The sequence below is a fragment of the Dunckerocampus dactyliophorus genome, chromosome 5, assembly GCF_027744805.1.
Source record: "Dunckerocampus dactyliophorus isolate RoL2022-P2 chromosome 5, RoL_Ddac_1.1, whole genome shotgun sequence".
Taxonomy (NCBI): Eukaryota; Metazoa; Chordata; class Actinopteri; order Syngnathiformes; family Syngnathidae; genus Dunckerocampus; species Dunckerocampus dactyliophorus.
This window is the reverse complement of record NC_072823.1, coordinates 4,371,840-4,393,694: the sequence shown is the minus strand read 5'-3', so window position 1 is coordinate 4,393,694 and position 21,855 is coordinate 4,371,840. Positions and strand designations below refer to the sequence as shown.

Here is a 21,855-nt window from a genome sequence, read left to right as displayed (position 1 = left end):
TGTAGTTTAACTTTACCTGTCGTCTCCATTCGCTTTTGTTAACGAGATGGTTAGTTGTTGTTGTTTCATCAAAGTGCTCCACTGACACCTCCAACTTGTCAATACAAACTCCCGGAGGGGGAGACCGCAACAGGAGCGCGCCTGGCGCTCACACACACGCTCCTTTTGTGGGTGCCGAATTTTGTGGCCAATAAATCGGAAAAACACAAAGCTAGAACACAGCTTCACGACCTGACTAACGGGTCCTCGAGGCTCAGAGTCAGACGCTATTAGGGCAAAATAAAACGACACACTCCTGCTCATGTTCCTCCTTGAAAAACACAAAGTCCCACATTCATTTGAATGCCGCTCTCAACTCTCGCGAGACTTCCTTCGTGTTGCGGAACAGCTGACTGCGCAGGGACTGGTGCGACGGAGCGCGAGTATTTTTTTCAAGAAAATTGCGTGACCTTTTTGGGGGGTTTAAAATATATATTTTTTGAAGGAAAAAAATGGCTGAGACGGACCCCAAGTCGGTGCAGGACCTTACAAATGTGGTGAGTCGTGATACAGGACGCAAGCTAGCGTTAGCTTTAGCAGTTTGGATAGTAGCGGCTAACCACAAGCTAACGACACTAGCTAGCTATGTAGCGATAATTTGCGAGCATAGCTGGTTAGCCAGATTTTTGCACTTACAATGTCTAAATTACTATTTAGTTTTGAAAGAAAATGTCTTACAAATCCTAAGGTTAATTCATTTCGCTGGCATAAGACGCGCAGGTACTTTTGGTACCCCAAAGCGCTTCCGTGTGTTCAGTGTTGTCATACTGTACGTCTGTTTACATTTACAATATTATAGACAATATAGTTGTTATTCCCTTGTCAGTGTATTTTATCACACCCAATGTTTTTTGTTTGTTTAACAGAGAGTGGTTAATTGTGTTGGTTTGGGATGAGTTTATGTTGTCATGGAGATATCGTTAGTTCCTCCTAGCTCTTTCCTAACTATACGGTTTTTTGCTGTCATCTTACAGTAAATTAATCAAACCCAGGACGCTGTTAGTTTACACATTTTGGATGTTTCAGGTACAATGTCACAGCATTTACGCAATGTTAACGCTGCAGTGCGCACAAAGTGTGCAATGTGGGTTTATGAATTCATTTCAGTGAAATAAATAATCATGCGTTTTCATATTGTCTAGGAAACACATTTATCTTCATTCGAGCAGATTTTTTTGTCTGTCTGAGTTGCCAGGGAAATGATGTCGCTTACGTCAAATTGATGGGATTTACGGATGGCATTTCTGAGTTCCGTTGTCATTTCAGCTCAATTCCTGATTGTTTTGCCAGGTCCAGACCTTGCTGCAACAGATGCAAGACAAGTTCCAGACCATGTCAGACCAGATCATCGGGAGGAATATCCTGCATTTCTAATGCTACTTGATTACTGTGTTGCAAGGCTCAGAACTTGTAGTGTTGTTCATTGCAACCACATTCCACTGAGCATGCCCATGTACCGTAATTCATTCCAAAGAGTCGTATGCAATTCACCTTAACTGCTCCGCCACTTGATGAGATGAGCACACGGATTGATGACCTGGAGAAGAACATCGCTGACCTGATGACCCAGGCAGGTGTGGAAGAAAATGAGGCAACACCCGAAAAGCCGAAAGAGGGTCAAGGCTCCTCGTGAAGGTGAAATGAACTATCTCCATTTTGCACGGCTGCATCTATTCCTCTCAGGGTTCCTGAATATTGCAAATACAAAAAGATATGAGTGGAGGACTGCTGCAACAAATACTGTTGCATCAGTGCTAAACATTTACACTGTGCTCATTCCTTACAGGTTCCTAGAGACACGCAGTCTGATGCTATGTACTGGTGCAGTGGAGTTCCAATCCTGAGGATGACATTGATTTGATGTTTGTGTGATTTTTTAAAATATATATATATGTATACACACAGACTGACTATTGTGACAAACTGTTATATGTATTGATTTTTTTGGGGGGGGGGAGGGGAGGGGGGGGTCTGAACGTTATTTGTAAGGTAGAGTAGTGTGGTTTGCTTGTTAGAATTTTAGAATGCTTTTGTGCACAAATACAAATTGATTTAGTGCACTGACCAGGGTGTTGTCCGATATCATAGCAGATTCTTGTGACGTGCTGGTTGATGGAGGCGGTTGCCCAGGGCTGTTGTGACAAATTCACATTGGAGAACATCATTACAGTGGCAGACAATACTGTTAATGAGGTGTGAGATGCATTCCAACGGAGATTTCCTTCTATTAAAAATATTTACTAAAACGCAGTTGTACTGTATTACACAGGTTAAAGTTGGTGCTAGGACATATTTTGTATATAATTAACTACGAGGTGCTTTTCAACTGTTTCAATGCAAGTTAATATCTCATGACTTATGTTCACTCTGTACGCTTTAGTTCATCCAAATAAACTGGGTGTTTCCAACTGAAAAGACACCTGGCACGTCACTGCATTTTAGGAATCTTTATTCAAATAAATGCAAACACAAAATACAGCAATATGACAAAGTGTCCAACAGAAAAGCAGCAAACAAAACTGTCAAAGAGTGGAGCTTGACTGTGACCTAAAACTGCATGGAAATGTCAACAAATGACATGTCAAGATGTTACAAATGTAACATGAATCACTTTAGTTTATATTATGGCAGATCGGTTGTTTATTGCATTAATGTCCAAGTGGGCAGTCAGAACTCAAAGTCCGCCTCCGTCATCTCAATGGCCCAGGCAAACTTGTCTCTTTGGCTCTTATTGTAGATTTTTTCAATAGGTATCCCCATTCTTTTACACCTGAAACAGTCAAAAGACACATCATATTCTGCAAAATCTTGAAAAGAGTCACAACTATTTGGTAACATACTGCTAATAAAGTCAGACAATTAATATTTAGACAAGAATGCAGTCATTTTTGGGTCCAGTGCAGCCAATTATTATAATTCTAACGTACCGCTACAATATGACTCCTCCCGAACAGATGCTTTGTAATGTACTCCTTGATTTAAAGTGTGTATATCTATCCATATACTGCATCTAGTGATGTAGGGCCCCACAATGAGCAGCTGCTTCATTTTGTCATGTCAAGCCATCAACTTGGTCCTAAGTGTTTGCCTCAAGCACTCACCAAGCCACACTGATGCGTGGATCGAGGTAGTTAAGCTTTGAGGTACCCAGTGCAATCTGTTTGTTTTCCTCTCTGTCAGTGGCCTGCACCTCCAGCTTCAGAAGCTGCTCCTCGCAGCGCTTCACGGCTGCTTTCTTCCGCTCCACTAGTCTGAGTGCAGAAACAGAGGCAAGTAGAATTGTGTGAAATAATACATCAGAAAAATACCAGCTCATTATACGGTGACATTTTTTGGTTTTAATTATAGGACTACAGACTCATAATACTCTTGGAACAACAATTGACAAAGACGAGAGTAGGAAATAAAGATTTTGTTGAATAAAAATGTACCTGTTGACAGACATCCACACTACTGAATGTAAAAAGGGCTTTACAGAGCACGTTATTAAAAGAAGTAAGATAACATTAAATATCATAATTACACAAAAAGCCACAAAATGTGATATTTTGGAAGGAACATTTCATTTGCATGTGTTTAACTCAAAATTAAATCATAGAGGCTGCACAAAATGTGAGCATATTACATGTATTTATGTATGTTTGCAGGGTTCTTTTATGACTTACTTACAGCAACTTTGAATTGCTAATTGTGTGTGTGCAGTCTGTGATTACGATTCCAAAAAGAAAATACAGTCAAACCTGTCTTAGCGGCCACCTGTTTAGAACGGCCACTGAAATATCCCCCGCAGAAAATTTACATGTTATAGAGCCTGTGTATAGCCGTCACCTGTCTAACGCGGTCAGCGGCCACCCATTTTGTATCCCTTGGGCAATATCTGACCGCATATAACGGCCAAAATGCCGACTCAAGCAGAAGCTTCATGCACGAAAAAGTTTAGTTTTTAAAGCAATGAAGCCGTCGTGTGTAGACTTTAATTACCGAGTCGTAGCTGAGTCACAATCATTCACAAGATCCACACAAACTGTCAGTTGTTCAACATAAAAAAAAAAGCCGTCTTCTTTGGAGCTTGTTGCAGACAGTGACACCGTTTATTTCCTGGTGTGAGGCAATGTGCACTGGTCAATACTGTAATGCCCCTTGTTGTGGGGAAGGAGGGACTCATGTCGAGGTTTATTAATCTAGTAGTTCTTTACAACTTTTATCCGCAGTCCAATAGCGCCCTCTACTGGTCAACATGTAACAGTATAATTATATGTATTTGCAAACACAACAAGCTTCTAATCACAGACATGTTAATATGTGCGTGCACAAATTAAAAATGGCCACCAACCTGTCTATAACGGCCACCTGCCTGTAGCGGCCACTAAAGGGAAACGGCAAAAGTGGCCGCTATAGGTTTGACTGTACTGGTATTAGACCTTTTATTGTTTGCTTTGTATGTAGTACTAGTTGTGCAATACTTAGCCAACTTGGAGTCTGAGCTGTCCTTCGCCTTGGAATCCTTCTTAGCCTGCTTCAGCTCCGTCTTGGCAAGAGCCAGCTGAACTTTTCTGGCATCAATCTGGGTGGATCAGATAAAGGCAATATTGTTAACGTACTGTATATAACATGCAGTCAGCTTCAGTGTGCTGTAATTATATGGTCAAGGTCATCTGCCTTTTGAAAAATGTCTAAATAAAAGTAGGCATAAAATACAGACAGAAATTTGTAATCAACAGCTTCATGCAGTAAAAAAATAAAAATAAAAAAAACAATAAGACTGATTTGCCACCAACCAGTACTCTTATCATACCTTGGTCTGAAGGTTAGCCATCGACTGCTCAAAGGTCTTTGGTGGCGCCCGCTGGTGGTTACAGAGAATTGCAACCGCTCGGTTCGCTCTGTTGTAGGATAGCAGCTTCTCTGCTTCATTGTCAGACCCTTTGGAGGGTGACAGAAAAATAATTTGCATTTAGGCAGAACATTCTCAGCAAGAACACATACTTGACGGGCTGCTTGTGGTACTGCCCATGAATAACATGTACCCACAAACTTAACATTTATGTATTCACATTACCACCACTATCTGGGGCCACAGTACACTGGTTTGGCTCACTAATAACTAGCTCTGAATGGTAAACTGTAATGGTCCTGTAGCAACAGCCAAACAGATGAACGGCTGCCAAAGTTACATTGATGGAAAAAAATTGCATCATGCTTTGTTAGTGTTACTACATATATATATATATATATATATATATATATATATATATATATATATATATATATTTAAATCAATTTCCAGTACTGTTATTTTAAGTTGATTACATTAAATTGGGTTAGTGATTACCATTTGTGAGCTCTTTGAGTTGCTGTTGTAGCGTGATGGAGGCATTGTATGTCCTGAAGACCTTTGCAGTAAGACCTGGCATGAGGGCACTCAGATGCTTGTTCATTAAGTTGGTCTATCATGGGAAGGAACAAAAAAGGTACAAAGAGAAAGATCAATTTCAAACGTTGGGATGTAGCAAAACCAAGTGCACAAAAAATGGAAGGCCTCTTTCCTACCACTAGGTGGCACTGTGGTATTTTAAAAACCTTGCCCATGCAGTCAGTTTCATTAAAAAAAAAAAAAAATGTGCAGGTTACTTCCTCCCCCCCACACCCGCCTGTGGTAGTCTCATTATTATAAGTTGAGGTGCTACGGGCAGAAGCAGCCATTGGCAGCAGCTTTAACATCACAGCAGGGATGAAAGACTGCAATGTTCTTGTGTCAACAGCCACATGCGGGTCATTCTACAGCTCTGGCGAAAGAATACATTATTCAGACTGAGATTGCAGTAATGATGCAGATTGGTTTAATCAAAGCAGGGCCAAGACCCAGCTGTCTGAGGCCGTACATTTGCATGAATGTGTGTATCACTGCAGGAGCCTAATAAATGCAGCACGTGTGAGATCGGGCATGTATACTGTATGTACAGTATAAAGCTACAGGAGCCTCTACCTTGTTAATGAGGTACCGAGCTCTTCCTTCCTTGGCCATGCTAATGAAGGTAACTACCCAGTCCGAGCGGCAAGCATGATTGCCTCCCCTCTCCTCACTTGACATGGTGAGCAGTTTGTGCATAAATGCGTGCGTGTTTGTCCATGTGGTTTCCTGAGGTGTTATGAGACACCGGTCGTTAATGTACTTCTAACTTCCCATCCACTGGAATTTCTCTTGAACATTTTGCTGGCAAATTCCTTATATCAAAAAATGCCAGACAGAAATATTGAGCTTTGTATCCTTGCTATGAGAGGAGAAGCTTTCATTTGCTTTTCACTTTGTCAAATTTTCCACGATAGGTCAAGATCTTGCTTTAAGAAGTATCGTTTGAGTACGACTAACGACTTTGATTTGTAGTTGTACTGATGTTATCTGATGTTACAGTTTGTACTCTGTAATCTTCAGCTCAGAGCAGACAGGCTGGTGCATCGTGCTGAGTAAAGTGCACCCACATGTATGTGGACCTCAGAAAGTCATTTGGTTTTATTTTTGGCTTTTGCATTTCCTGAAATGTCAATCGTTATAAAGAAACAAGAATAACGAACACAACCTTCTTACTCATTCAATCCCAGCCATTTTCCAAAAGACAACAGTCCCGCCATTTTAGACGACTTTGACTGATTTTTCAAGGTACAAAGAATATTGTGTTCTATGGCGATATAAACATAGAACCCACCAAAAGAAACTCTCGTCTTTCATCAGGAAAACAAAAAGTTTGTTTCTACCTTTGTACGTTCTTTAGTAATCAGCCATAAAACATTTCCGAAAAATATCAGTTCCCAACAAGAAAAAGGAGAGAAACAACTTTTTGTGAAAGGATACGTTTCAAGCATGACTTTCAACTTTGACACAAATCTTCTGCTTTTGTGACAGCTCAAATATCTAAACAACTATACCACAACATAAACAATGAAAAACGGTTATAACACCATGAACTATTTACATTTCACATTTGGGACTAAACTGTGTTTGTGTGCATGCATTAAAATGTCCCGACAATGCACAACCTTCTGCACGCTACACTCCTCCATGCTCTTCCACTTCCTCCTTGCTGTGGAGTGTGTATTTACATGCGAAAGCGCCATGCCGAGCTCTTATCAAACGCACTTCTGCCACCTTGTGACCGTTTTTATGGCTTAAAACTGCTTTGAAAGTGCCATCTTTTACTGTGCAATTGCGCCAACACCTCTTTTTGCCTCTCGCGAAAAAAACAACAACGTAAAAAGACGTATAAATACGTCTTTGGTATTGAATATGATACAAGACACAACAGTGCAAAATGTAAATTCATGCAATTCTTCAGCTGGTCTAAACATTTTGATCAGGAGTGTATGTTAAACAATCACCATAGTCCCCTTTCAAGCTGCTCTCTTCTCCTAACCCTGACAATCCTTCATCACACTTGATCAGACACCATCTACCATCTCTCTTACCTAAACTCCCTTCACCACCATCTTTCAGTTCTTTGCTTGGTTTTTCTACATGTCAATCAGACCGCCCTACAGCATCCATTACCAAGCCACCTCCAACACAACCTGACATTTCCTGGCACACCGGAGGCTAGAGAGCAGAAAAAGCGCGCCCTCCCCTTCAGCCGCTCCATGTCGGTACGTCGCCGTCTACCTCCCATCCAGTCTCAAATCTTTCTTGTGCTTTCCGACAAGCTGCAGCTAGCAGACCCCCTTGTGCCTTATCTCAGTGACTTTCTCCCCCCTTCATTTAGCTATTTTGCAATAAAATGTCAATTCAACTGTTCCTCCCACCTCCAACTGTGTTGCTCTGTGGAAACTGCTCCTCAGCAGTCCAAGCACTTAACACAGGGTCACCTGTCCATGGACTGATAGCCATGTTACGCTACAAGAAGCCATTCTGAATAAATCTTCCCTCAGTGAGGACGATCTGTTAGTCTGGCTTATGTTTTCACATGACAAACAATGACCCTGAGAAGTTCTGGGTGTCCCAGTGGTGAAGTGACTGTTGAAATCAGTAATCTGTTGCTTGCAGCCAGAGGACAAGATGGAAAAGAGACATTTTTTACGAGAAGAAATTCATCTACCCGGCATGTTCACTTGTGCGGTTTCATTTTTAGCCGACAGTGTGTTTAAGATCATTTTTACCTCCCTCGGCTTACAAAAACCTCAGTCTGCTCATCTGTACCTTTCATCAGCACAAACCCATGGCTCATCTTATGGCTGCTATGGAATTTGTGACCCTGCCAGTCTTGCGCTCCCAAACACACGTTCCAATTGCTTTCGTAATTGTCACTGCAACTAACAATTCCAATTAAACCACCATCTGTAAAGTAATTCAAAAGTCACTCAGTCAAGATTACACAAGTACAACAACTGTTGCAGAAACACAAAGTAGAAATAATCAAGGCGCTCACATTGAGGCGGTCAAATAGTTCATCTCCAGGGTCCTTATTCTCCATAAAACGCTGAAGGTTCTTAAATACCTGAAAAGAAAAAGATTTTAAAATGGGTATTTTAACATTAGCACAATTTTCACATGATGAAATCGCCATCCTGTTTGTGACTGGCGTGCCAGGCTGACTAAAATAAACGTTATTATTTACAACAATTGCTCTGCAGCCATCACTTACCAAACACTGGGGTTGCTAACAATTATATTACTCTAGTCAAATTATGGGTTTGTTATGGTCTAAACTATATATTCAGTAAACCCGGTTTACAGCGGTTAACCGGTTCCAGACCCAACTGTGACAAATGAATTTCCGGGAAGTAGGATTCCTTATTTACAGTATAAATGGGATATTTTCGTAGTTATGGCATATACAACCAGTTTAGGTCCTTCTAAATATAGTTTAACATTATTGCACCTTCACATTCGTATTACCCAATATAGTAGGACATAGAGAAAGTAAGCCATTTAAGATGCAAATAAAACTTGCACTTGCGTGTGGTGCAGTAAATGTGTTCCGGTGCTTGTAGCGGAGCAGAATGGCTGGTGTTTGCTTTTTGTGTGTTGCTGCCGCAACAGTAGCCAGTGTTATTATTATGATTATTGTTATGTTGTCATTATTATTATTATTATTATTATTGTATCTGTTGTGAGATCATTCAAACCGGCAATAAAAGCCTGTTGTTCCAGCAATCAAGTCTGGTACCCGTCTCACAGAACATTACAGTAACATTATTGACACCTAGTGACCAATGTAGAATACTATGTTCACAATTTGAATATAGTTTTTTAATTATCCAATGTTTTTTTTACTTCATTTAGCCATTATGCTTGAAAATGCTTAATTTAGGCAAAAAAAATGTTTTGTTTCTTTTTTTTTTTCCCTAATGGGCCGTATTCAACCACAAAAAGTTGTATTAATATATTAAAAAAAAAAACGGGATAGAGTGAAGCTGCCAAATTCAAACCGCAATGTGGCGAGCGACGACTGTATATATTGTCACTCGTTTTCTGCAGGGAAGGGAAGGAAAAAAAACAAAGATAAGTCAAATCCTGAGATTTCTGACTCACTGACTTAAACAAATGTAAATCTCTCACTTTTTAAAATTCAGACTGACATTTACAATCATTTCCTGGGAATTAGCTTTGCTACTAGGCAGGGGACTAATTAATTCTGTCCGGTGCATTACTTTTGCAAGCACACATTTCAATACCACACATACACAAAGACAGACACTGTGTGACAGCCAACCATGATATAAAATACAATTTGACTGTTCATTCTGCGCAGGGACTCATGTTCTTTTACCTTACTGATGACAGGGACCTTGTTGTAGTAGCGAATGGAATCTTTACCCAGGAAATCAAACTCCACCACACACGTGTTGCCATCCAGCTCCTTGTGGAGCGTGATGTGCTCTACACGTAGCGAGCAGCAGCCCACTGTGTCCGCCGTCTCTCCCTCCTCCTTTTCATTACCAGCTCTCAGCGCCAGCTTTTTTTGGGTCAGAAGATACCAAGATCAATACCGGTTCCACAGCAGGTGCTTTCATCTTCATAAATTAAATGCAGAGCAAGAATATTTATCCAGAATATTTATACCAAAAGACATGAACTGAAAAAGACTCTTGAAATATGATTTAGCAGTGGCACAAGCCAAGGGCATTGAAAGGGTCACTTGATAAAAGATGGAAATCATCAAGTTTGGAAATCAATATTTCTCCTTACTACCAGCATTTCATCTTATGTCAGAATGCAGAAAACGGTTATCAGGACACAAAACATTGATTTCCAACACGCTCATACGCGTCTCGGTATTAGTACTGAAAAGTGTTAAGAAGAATCTGCGTGACACTTAATCACTGTGGCGTGCAGATATTAGGAACTTCTCATTGCTTGATTCATGTACTCGATAGAGAAATGAGTCATCGGACCTTGTCTATAAAGTAGAGAGCCACAGCTCTTTGTCGAACACGCATCTCTCTGGACCTCATATCTTCAAGGTACTGCTTACGGATGGTATCCACACACGTCTTAAGTTTGCGAGCAACCTCGTATTTCTCCCAGTCCTTCTCTCCCTGCATTCAAACCAAAAAATGAAAATAAGATACATGGTTGACAGAAAATAAACAGCTATAACAACAAAAAAAACCCAACAAAGTAAACCTTCCTGTTAGGGATGCTCAGATAGATCGGCCACCGGTCAGTATCAGACGATTTCCATAAAAAAAAAAAAGAAAAAAAAAAGCTTTAATACGGCATTTATAGAATAAATGTGGTGAGTTTTGGAGGTTCACGGTAGCTCACGTGAAACGACAGCTAATGCAGCCACTCACCCGAATGTGTGTGACAATCAGACGGCTAAGCTAATAACCTGAAAAATAATTGAATTCATCGGACGAGAGCAGACTTTCTCAGCAGTGGAAGTTAGCCAAAGTCTCCTTAAAGAAGGCCTCTGGAAGTTTCAGGAGTTGTCTAGTAAGCAAAATGTGGTTTTGTCTAAATGAAGGTGATTACATGGTACTTTTTTGCAGATCATATCGCCAGTAGCCGGGGTGCAGCCAGGAATTCTGGGTTCCATGACAGAAAAAAAAAAAAAAAATCACTTCCCCCGCCCCATTACCTATTTTTTGCCCCCCCCGGCAGTCAAGGGACCTTGGAATTGTCCTGACTTTTCCCCTTTATACGACACCCCTGGCCAATAGCACTCATTATAAATAAATTTAAAAATGTATAATTAATCCATGTGATTGGTATCGGCAGCATAAAACCCTGATCGGAGCATCCCTACTTCCTATAATTGAAACCATGTGGACGCACAAACAATGAACACGATAATTGAAAAGGGTAGGGAAAATCTGAATAATTAGAGACAAAATGTGATGGGAACATTTGGCATTTGCTAAACGATGCACACCATTTGCAATAACACGCATCCATCGTAACACAAATGTGAAATGCGTTTGTTGTTCTGCATTGTTCATGTTTGCATGTTTTGTTTTGTTTTTTCTCTCCCCAGTCTAACCTTGAGTTTGGAGTTGGCGTTTAGCATGACATATTTAATTGACCCCTGGATGTTCTCAGTCCAACTGGCCAGCCATGTCACAGAGTTGTCGTGTCGAACCTCCTTCCAGCGACGACCAGCAGGAGGCACAGGGATGTGCGATTCTCTGTGGGACACAGAGCAAGAAAGAATTCACAAGTATGTGATGAGCATCCTCTTAGATCTAACGTACATGCAACTGCATGGCGTGCTTTTCCAATTTGGCAGAAATGACTGGATGGATGGACTACCTGCTCATTTACTTCAATCATGAAGGTTACTTGTTAGCAGGATAACACAACTACCAATTTTCAGAGGGGTAGGGTTGGGAATGGGCCAACATACTGATCCTCAGTAGAATTTTTCAACTGGGCCCCCAGTCTGCACTCTAGTGAAAGCTATTCTTGTTGGCTACAGGAACCTGCTACAAAACTGCAGTAAACGCGTCACTGAGTAATAAACAGTTTTTCTTAGGTTGGTTGAGGCAACCAAATTGCACAACTGATCTCTAACAGCTTGAGTCCACACACTGTATTGAGTTTTACTAACTTGAAGAAGAGACGAAAGTGCATTTTGTAGCAAGTCACAAACATTCATCCATCTTCTATGCCGCTTATCCTCACTAGGGTCGCAGGGGTATGCTGGAGCCTAACCCAACTGACTTCTGACAAGAGGCGGGGTACACTCTGGACTGGTCGCCAGCCAATGGCAGGGCGCATATAGAATCACATTCATACTTATGGGCAATTTAGAATCGCCGATTAACTTTTTGGAATGTGGGAGGAAACCGGAGTGCCTGCAGAAACATGCAAATTCCACATAGAGATGCCCAAGCGGACCCAGATCTCCTAAATGTGTGGCCAACATGCTAACCACTGAGCCACCGTGTGGCCAAGTAACAAACAAGCACAGTTTATTTAAATTCAGCTTTCTCCTGCATCATCATTGCTCGTCGCTCACTTGCTGCAGTTGATGATGACATCTTCAGGCTGGATCCTTTTCTTCAGCATGCCCTGTTTAGGATGCTCTCCTCTGCCCCTGAACAGCCCTGGAGGCTCAATCTTGAAGTTGCCAATACGTTCTCTGTGGTGGTCCAACAGACAGTAGCCATACTCCTCCACTATCTTCTGGTTAGCCTCTTTTAATAGCTGTAACAGATAACACATACCCAAATGCAAAATGATAGATAACAGTAGGTGTCCATAATCAGTAACAAGAGGAACAATGCTTAAAATATACCAAAACACAGTAAGCCGTTATTTTTATGTGCCTGCAAATTAGCTTCCTGATAAGTGGGCGTTATTTCATTTCAGTTCGAGTTAATTGGCAAATAAAGCAATGTACTATCTTTGAAAACACACTGTAGTGTATATGCTTGTGGCTGCGCAGCTCCATACAACCACTAAATATAGCTTTTCTTGTCCTTTTAGTCCAGAGGTGTCCAAACTTTTTCCAGCGATATATATATATATACATACATATACACCAATTTTCAGTGAAATAATGTTTTTTTCCTCGTTAGATTACAACTTTTTTCTCGTAACATTACTGCTGATTTTTCAATTTTTGCAAATGTTTTCTTTTTAAATTTTGTTTTTCCAATGTGCTGCGGGCCAGTAAACAGCCACGGTCAACAAATAGCCCCCAGGCCGCACTTTGGACACCCCTGCTGAAGTCAGTTCTTTAGCCATCACCACACTCAACTCTAACCCACACAAAAAACAACAACAAAAAAAAAGGGTAATCTTACCAATTTGTCTTCCTTGCTCATGTTCCTCCTCTCCTCTACCTTGGCTTTATGCATCCCGTGAATCTCTCCAAAATCACATTTTTCAAGATGTCGAATCAGCACTCTCTCCTCGGCCGTCATTTCCTTCAACAGTTGCGAGGTTAATGAAACCATGGAATCGTGCATGAAAGTTTAAAAAAAATCAATAAAAAATACAACAACGGAAACAATTTGGCTCTATAAAGAGAAGTGCACAGATGTTTCCCACCAAGGGCCACACACAGAAAAATTATAGGATGCAAGGGCCACTTTGATATTTTCTAAAGTAAAACATGTAGATATGCTCAGATGGTTGAAAAACAAAAAAAAAGCATACAAGTATCAACTTCAGTGTGCTTCCCCCCCCCCCAATTTTGCTGTTTGCTGCTATTTCAAATTTCTGCTTAAATAATCTTCATCAATTTTCTTCTTGTAATTATGACTTTATTCCCATAATATTTTAATTGTATTCCCATATTATAACTTTGTCCCCAACCTAATTGTCCATAAATGGCAACTTTTTAACATCTTTAATATTTCAAATTTGTACTGTTAAAATGATATTTTATATTCCAACATTACTCTCGTAAAATAGATTACAACTTTTTTCCTCTTAATATTTTCACTCTGTCCTTGTAAAATTACTGTTGATTTTTCCCTTTTTGGATTTTTAAATTTTTTTTTTATTTTTTTAGTTTCCTATCCTATAATGATGCTCAATTTGTGTACCCTCACAGCAATTGGAAACATCTAGAGAAGCACAAAAGATGGTGACAGTGTTATCTGACAGATGCTGGGGGGGGGGGGGGGTGGGGGGAGTAGTAGTCAGTCTGATATGTCGGCATGCGATAAGGCGGCAGTTTAGCTGAGCTTCAAATCAACTTTCTGAAGTTATTGCTCAAAAGGCTCATCTCATCAAAGAGATCGCTAACAGGGTACCAATAAAGGGTTGCTCTCTGTGGAGACTTTATGGATCATCTCAGACGTTATTGGTGCTAAATGTCAACATGTGGGGCTTTTATTATGGCATCTCGCTGTCCCAAAAAAAAAAAAAAAAAAAAAAAGATGGCTGAATGAAATGGAGGAAAGGGACTCTGTCCACATATAGTTCACGCTTTAAGGGTATGTCGGAACATGACAACAAACACTTAACAGGACTTTCATGAGTTTGAGCTTGTTGTCATGAACTGCAGCTAATGCACATTGTCTGGGGTCACGTGAGTTTAAATGCAAAAGCTGACCTCTACAGAACACACTTAACAGTGTACACACAAACACCATAGCTGTGTGGACATCCAGTCAGTCAGCGTATCTAAGCATGACTGACAAAACGACAGTAGGCAGGCACTGAGGGCAGTGGAGCGAGAAGAGGTTTTTTTTTCCCCCCGCCTCTAATATAACAGTTTAATTGGATTTGTTCATATGCAGAGAAGCTACTTGTAGGGATTAGCATATCAATGCCTTCACACAAATCATATTTTCAAGTGCATTGAGCATTAAGCAGTGCAAAATTAATTCTGCATGATATGACCCCAGGCTTGGCAGCTCGTCTTGCTAACAAAGGACACCCTGACTGACACCTAATGTGACACTTCCTCTACTTTTACCTACACATTATTCCAATGTTTACAAAAAAAACCCCACCACCACCACATTCTTATTACACCTAGAAACAAGCAACCAACGTGAACATTCCACAGTCATATCTATACAATAGCACAGGGGTGTCCAAAGTAAAAATGATTTAACAAAAAAACCCAACACAGAAGCAAACATGTAAAAATCTGCAGTGATTTTACAAGAATAAAGTCAAAATATGAACTCATTCATACCATAGACGTATTTATACGTTTTTATAAACCCAAACGCCCAATCCCCAAGACGTATTTATACGTCTTTTTTTTGTGAGAGGTAAAAAGAGGTGATCATGCAACTGCACACTAATAGATATCACTTTTAGAGCACTTTTAAGCAATACAAACGGCCACAAGGTGGCAGAAGTGCATTTGATGAGCGCTTGGCATGCACCATTTGTAAGTGAAAACACACTCGACAGCAAGGAGAAAGTGGAAGAGCATGGAGGAGTGTAGCGACAGAAGGTTACGCATTGTAGGGAAATTTTAAAGCATGCACACACACACACACGTGTGAAAATTGTAAATTTCATGGTGTTATATTTGCAAAGAAATTGTCATTTTATGTAAAACAACCCTGTTTATGTTACGGTATAATTGTTTAGATATCCGAGCTGTCACAAAAGCCTAAAATTTGTGTCAAACTGAAAGTTATGCTTGAAATATATCTTTACAAAAAGCTGGTTTTCTCCCTTTTCTCATTGGGAACTGATATTTTTCTGAAACTTACAGATATTCTACTGCTGATTACTAAAGATCGGAAAAAGTCAAAAACAAACTTTTTTTTTTCCTGATGAAAGACGAGAGTAATCTTTCTTTGGGTAGGGTCCATGTTTATTTCGCCATAGAACACAATATTCTGTGTGCCTTGAAAGATCAGTCAAAATCAAAAGCGTATTAAATGGCCGGTCCTGAAGGGGTTGTCTTTTGAAAAATGTCTGGCATTGAATGAATTAAGAGAAAAATGTTGTAATCTAACAAGGTCGTAGGTCAGGGGTAGGGAACCTATGGCTCGGGAGCCAGATGTGGCTCTTTTGATGACTGCATCTGGCTCTCAGACATTTGTTAACACCATAAAATGTGTTTATTTTAATTTGTTTTCCTGACATTTTAAAGTAAACAGAAATCACAGTGTTAAAAATAACATGCACAATATGCATTCTAATGCATTTTAATCCATCCATTTGATTTTCTAGCGCAATGCCAGCTGTCCTTCCCATGTTTTCCGTGTCAGACACCAAAACTTGATTACTATTGAGGTCGTCCCTCCTTTAATCAAATAGTCAGCTAGCTAATTGTGCAGAGACCACCCGTTTGACGAAAAAGGAAAAGAAAGAACAATACGGAGTAGAGCGCAAAACCGTGCAGCACCAGAAGTCGCGTTAATGGTAGAAAGTAATTGATTTATTATTGGTTAGCTTCAATATAACAACATTATTACAAAGAATACATTCAGAGACTTATTATATTCTGAAATTGTTAGTCTTCCTTAAATATACACACATTTGGTTGTATTCGGTGTTAGAAAATATGACATGGCTCTCACGGAAATACATTTTCAAATATGTGGCTTTCATGGCTCTCTTTGCCAAAAAGGTTCCCGACCCCTGTCGTAGGTCATAATTTTACTAAAATAACATAATGTTATGAGGAAAAAAAAACTATGTAATTTTAGTAGCATACATTACAATTGCTAAAGAAAAAAAAAAGTTGTAATACTATGAGATGCAGAAAGCTGAGACACATATTTAAAAAAAGCTTCTTAGCATACCTACATGTGTTGGCTAACAAAATATCAAAGTAGCCCTGGCATCCTCATTGTTTAGTATGTGGCCCTCGCTGGAAAAAGTTGATACCCCCGCACTAGCAGAAGTAATTCAGCTTCTCAGCCAGATAACCTTTCAAACTGTTAAAGACAAAACATATACTGTACATTTGTAACAAACAACAAGAACCCAGTATTTCAGCCATGTTTCATTTTCAAATTTACATTTAATGACCTCTTTCAGCTTACCTGCCTCCAATCTTTGAAGAAGTTCTCCCGGAAAACCTTTTTAGTGGTGTATTCATGATCCAACATCTGGCCGAAGAACACAGCCACCTCCTCAGCTGCCAGGCTCAGCTTCACCGGCTTACCTGAGCAAAAAAACCAAAAAAAAAAAACCCCAAAACATGTTGCCAGATTTACTATTGTTTCACTGACTTTGTATTAATACAAAATGTCATATTACCAAGCACTTTAATTCACTCAGACAAGAACTCCGATGCAAGTGACAAGATACGAATAAAAGGATCAACATTCATCATGCAACACAGTAAGACCAACAGGCTAATCAATTAATTTATGGAGGACTGTGAACAAGGACAAAGATCAGCATTCAAACTGCACTACTTGCAAGCTACAAAGACAAACATGCACCGCAGGCACAAGCAGATCAAAGCATCTCCCTACAGAGGCCTTCTGGCTCGGTGGCTATACAAAACAACTACAGTCATCCATCAGCCTTTGACCCAATACACCTTGACTTGGGAAGATCCATCGATGTTTAAGTAATCAACAAGAAATTCCCTGTTCGCTGCCATCAATAGACCTGCAGGATTGCAGGAACCAAAACAAAAAGGACATCAGTACCTTTTAAACTCACCTATTAATACAGTGAATGTGTCATTATTTTTGATAACCAGTAACTATTTATTCATCACAGTTCTATTCTTTTAACCTTACCAGATGATCAGCTTTTATGGCCTTTCAAGTGGAGTTAAAACTCTGATTTGCTGCTGCAATGGCTCACTAACTTTCTACATTTAGATTTGCATATGCACCGAGTTCATCTCAGGTCATGTAAAATTAATGTACAACAGTACAAGGGAAGGACGATGAGCTGGCGAGGGAGGGAGATCATCTGCAGATGCGTTCATTTTCATTTCAAACGTGAGAGTAAAATGCAGTCAGTCATCCATTTGAGACTGCTTTAAAATATTTATCAACATATTTTATGCCACAGATAAGTTCTGCAAAGATCATGATAGCCTTTCACTGTCCATTTGCTTGACTGCGAATGTGGAAGACTGGCTGTTTACTAGGAGTGTCATGGGATTAAACTATGACAAGTTTTCTTGTTTAAAAAAAAAAAACCAACAACAAAAAAAAAACTGTCTTGCGATAATGCATTAATCATGCAATAAATGAACATGAACTGGATAATTTTGCCAGCCTCTATATGGTGTATTGCCATGCGCATGCATGTTTTCCTCGCTAGCAAGAGTATGCCGAATTTGTTCAAAAGTGGTAGCAACATAAAAAGGCAAACACTAACTTGCCCACCTCTAAACATATCCAATTTTCCCATCTGGGAAAAAAAAACTACACATCAAAATGCAGCGCCTTCGTCCAGACAGTCAACACTCACTGAGACGTTTGATCGGTAAAGTAAATACCAACGCAGCAGCGCAAAATGGTGTGCGTTCACAGAAAGTGTAATTTGCTATATTGCAAAAGAACTTCAGCTCTTTAACTCAGTTGAAAAGCCAGCATTTCCAGAAATGCTGCAAATGTTTGAAAGACAGTACGATTGAGAAAATGCATGTCAATAGCAATTCCATAACTTTACAGAGTGAAACATGACCTATTAAAAGAAAATACCACACAATTATTATATTATTATATATTATCATAACAACAGTTTATTTAGTCTCAAAAATGTTGACAATAATATCATTTAGCATCAATTTTGACAAACATTTCAAAACGCACCTGCATTGTTGTGTGATTCGGTTAAATAAAAAAAAACAACAACTTTTTTTTGTACTTTTCTTAAAGTTAATGTTACAATCTCTTCTTGTGCACCCAATCTGCTGCATCGTCTCGTCTCTCGAGTTGTGTGTTTCGTGACACCCTACTGTTTCCTGATTGACTGTTGTTTGTTCCTTGTTGGCCTACGGCATCAAATCCAAGCACAACTGACAACTGACAGACAGAAACATTACAAACTGGATGCCTGCGTGTCTGCAGAGGCACCAAAAATTGTCGTTTTTCTTTTCTATTCAAGTGAGGAGATTCCCCATTAGTTAAATATTTGGAATATTAGAAATGTATCATTCTGTTGGGCAGATGGTAAAATTCCTTAACAACACTAACCACTGTAGTAGAAGTGAACATCGTCTGGTAGAGGCTGGTACACAGGTGGAAAGTAGGGTCCTTTGTGCTCCAGAAACCTCCATTTTACCCCGTCTTCATACTTCTCTTCCTCCCACCTGATGGGATGGAAAAAAATGAGGATTCATTTGATAGATTCAAGTGAAATTGCTCTTCTATGAGTGTGTACAATACTAGTTAAAAGTATTTCCCCAACCATCGCCAGCGATTCTGTTCCTCCTCTTCCTTCTTTTTCATTTTCAACAGTCTTGCCTCCTTAATCTCCTCCTTTGTCTTTTTGGACGTTTTTGAGACCGGTTGCTCTTCTTCCTCTTTCTTCACCCCCTATACCGGGAAATAGACTGAAGATGTGAATTTAAAAAAAAAAGAAAAGAAGAACCACTACCTGCATGAACGACATTTCTTACAAACGTTATGTGTCAAACGTGTTATTGATGGAGATGGATCAAGCGGCAGAGACAGATTTACCTCCTCCGTTTTCTTTTTGGTCTTCTTTTTTGGAGCCTCATCACCATTTTCTTCTTCCACTGAATGTTGGCTTTTTTTCTTATTTGTGCCGCTAGTATCCACACACAAATATAATATTAATAGCCTACTGCACATAAATGAGGTAATGCAAGGTTCAGCAGACATGACGGAAAATAACATACTTTTTGGGTGACAATGAATGCCTACTGTAGAGGGAAAAATACAATGAACAATTTATTTATCTTGCTTACAACCAATATTGCCTGACCATTTACATAACTGTCAGTGAGCACTGTAGGTGGGGTTTTTTTTCCACCAAAATTCAGTTCACATTGGCTTGTAAAAATGCTATTTGGCACGGCAAGGGCTGAACCTGGCTTATTGTTTCCTCGCAGGGTTAGGTGGGCAATAACCATCAGTCATGTTCATACAGTGGATCCCTGCACATTTGCAATTCAGCATTCACGCAAATTTGTGGATTTTTGGTCAACAAACATTTATTTATTTATTTATTTATTTATTTTCTTTTAAAATAAGCCAATGATGTGGTTATAATATAGGAATAAAGTTAAAATATTATGGGAATGATACTATGAGGAAAAAAAATGTGAAGACTCAACCCTTTTTCACCATTATCGCAAAGCTGAGAAGCAGTTTTTTTTTTCTTAAAATGTAACTTCTTAGCATATCGACATGTGTTGCTTTACAAAATAGCAAAGTGTCCCTTCCATCCTTTCATTTTTCAGTATGTGGCCCTCGGTGGAAAAAGTTTGGTCTCTTATAGGACCAAATTGTTTATATTATTAGCGCTCCGGCACAAAGGCATCTATTTTATTTATTTATTTTAATCAGAAAACATTCTTCCTTGTTAGCATCCTATTAGCTGGCTAACAAAATGTCAACCAGAAGTCAGCTACATCACTAGTCTATGCCATCATCCGCGGTTGACTCCCAAAAATGTTAACACAAAACCATTTTTATAGTTTTACATCAAAAACAATTCTAAATGCATATAGTAAATAGTGAATGAAAAGGATAAATCAACATTTCAGGGTACTTTACCTTCACTGAAGACGTTATGGTTACCAAAGACACAATGTGGCAGCGAGACACCACGGTGACAAACACGACTGAATTCAAGAAATAACTCATGGCAAAACAGGAAGATGGTGTCTGTATGGTGTCTCGCTGCCACATCGTGTCATTTCTCAAGAATCACGTTGTCAATGAAGGTAAAAAGTAACCTTAAATGTTCATTTATCCCTTTAATTCATCATGTATATACAGAATTGTTTTCTGCATGTAAAACTATAAAAACGTGTTTTGTGTTGACATTATTTGCTTTCTGAAATGCATTAATTGGATTTACATTTCTTATAGGAAAAATTGATTTGGTTAGCATCTGTCAGACCTCCTGGAACGAATTAATGATGCTAGCCAAGGTTCCGCCTTACATTAGATAAGGCCCGATAATTTCTACGTTAATGGAATCACAGACGGAATCGCGGAATTGGCCAATACTAACGACATCCACTGTTAATCACGGATTCTTGGACATAACGTGACTGAAACACAGTCGTTATGAAGATGAGGAACATTTGTGTGGGGAAATATTTCGAGCAGTGTGTCAAAATTAGACTTTTTTATGGGTGTATCGATTATTCGCGGTTTTTCGCCATTTGCTTTTCAACCCCAGTGAAACAGAGTGTCTAATTCCACCTTGATGAAACTGTAACACTACAATTGGTAGCCCATTAGCAGAGCGCCAAATCGCTAGGGTGGTATGGATTGTTTTGGTATACTTCCCAACTTCTGACAGAACTGTATCATTTGTCGACTGGATTTAAAAATCAAAAATCTGCCTTGGCACGTCTTAGTAGCAAAGTCAGTCAGTGGTTTGTCCGTCGACTTACTTTGGTGTGTCACTGGTGGGAAACTCGGCAGGCTCATCTTTGATTCGTTTTCTTTTCACTCCTGTCTTCTTTGTGGTGAAGTCGCTGTCTTCTGGCTCTCTATTGCACAAAAGCAGCACCATCATCCATTTGACACAAATCTACATTAAGTGTGTATGACAGTCGGCAAGTTGATGTTGCGTTACTGTGCAAGCTCTGAAGTTGAGGCCTTGCAATTCTTCATTCACCCAAAATCTGAGTGAAACCTATGCAGCCAAAGCTGCTTTTATGGAACAACAAAGTCAAGTGGCAGTGGTAAAAAAATGTCACTGGCCCTGAGTCGGAGGACCCGATTGGCTTCCTGGCAAATACGGGACAATCCTCGGCCTAAATTAAGGTCGTTACT

General features: G+C 39.7%; 2 protein-coding genes across 8 annotated transcripts in view; one reads left to right on the top strand and one right to left on the bottom strand.

Annotated features, from left to right (window-relative positions):
• The first annotated feature begins 364 nt into the window (after positions 1-364).
• On the top strand, positions 365-2,454 carry hsbp1b (heat shock factor binding protein 1b). Its single transcript, XM_054776945.1, has 4 exons — positions 365-536; positions 1,330-1,396; positions 1,548-1,674; positions 1,826-2,454. Exons 1-3 carry the CDS (start codon positions 492-494, stop codon positions 1,670-1,672), a joined length of 237 nt encoding a protein of 78 aa, XP_054632920.1. The 5' UTR covers positions 365-491; the 3' UTR covers positions 1,673-1,674; positions 1,826-2,454.
• Positions 2,455-2,491: 37 nt separating this feature from the next.
• zgc:173742 (DNA topoisomerase 1) overlaps positions 2,492-21,855 on the bottom strand; it is a 25,037-nt gene continuing 5,673 nt past the window's right edge. For 3 of the 7 annotated variants that reach the window (XM_054776937.1, XM_054776936.1, XM_054776939.1), the window contains exons 5-20: positions 21,471-21,569; positions 19,558-19,648; positions 19,286-19,413; positions 19,072-19,187; positions 16,948-17,069; positions 13,282-13,404; positions 12,492-12,679; positions 11,514-11,658; positions 10,423-10,566; positions 9,798-9,983; positions 8,454-8,522; positions 5,372-5,486; positions 4,835-4,962; positions 4,503-4,603; positions 3,141-3,290; positions 2,492-2,809 (exon numbers count right to left, since the gene is read on the bottom strand). In XM_054776937.1, coding sequence (XP_054632912.1) covers positions 2,707-2,809; positions 3,141-3,290; positions 4,503-4,603; positions 4,835-4,962; positions 5,372-5,486; positions 8,454-8,522; positions 9,798-9,983; positions 10,423-10,566; positions 11,514-11,658; positions 12,492-12,679; positions 13,282-13,404; positions 16,948-17,069; positions 19,072-19,187; positions 19,286-19,413; positions 19,558-19,648; positions 21,471-21,569 — 2,008 coding nt within the window. In that variant the 3' untranslated portion in view covers positions 2,492-2,706. Of the gene's footprint in view, positions 2,810-3,140; positions 3,291-4,502; positions 4,604-4,834; positions 4,963-5,371; positions 5,487-8,453; positions 8,523-9,797; positions 9,984-10,422; positions 10,567-11,513; positions 11,659-12,491; positions 12,680-13,281; positions 13,405-16,947; positions 17,070-19,071; positions 19,188-19,285; positions 19,431-19,557; positions 19,649-21,470; positions 21,570-21,855 lie in introns of those variants that run through there. The other 4 variants (XM_054776941.1, XM_054776942.1, XM_054776940.1 and 1 more) reach the window with 3 other exon arrangements.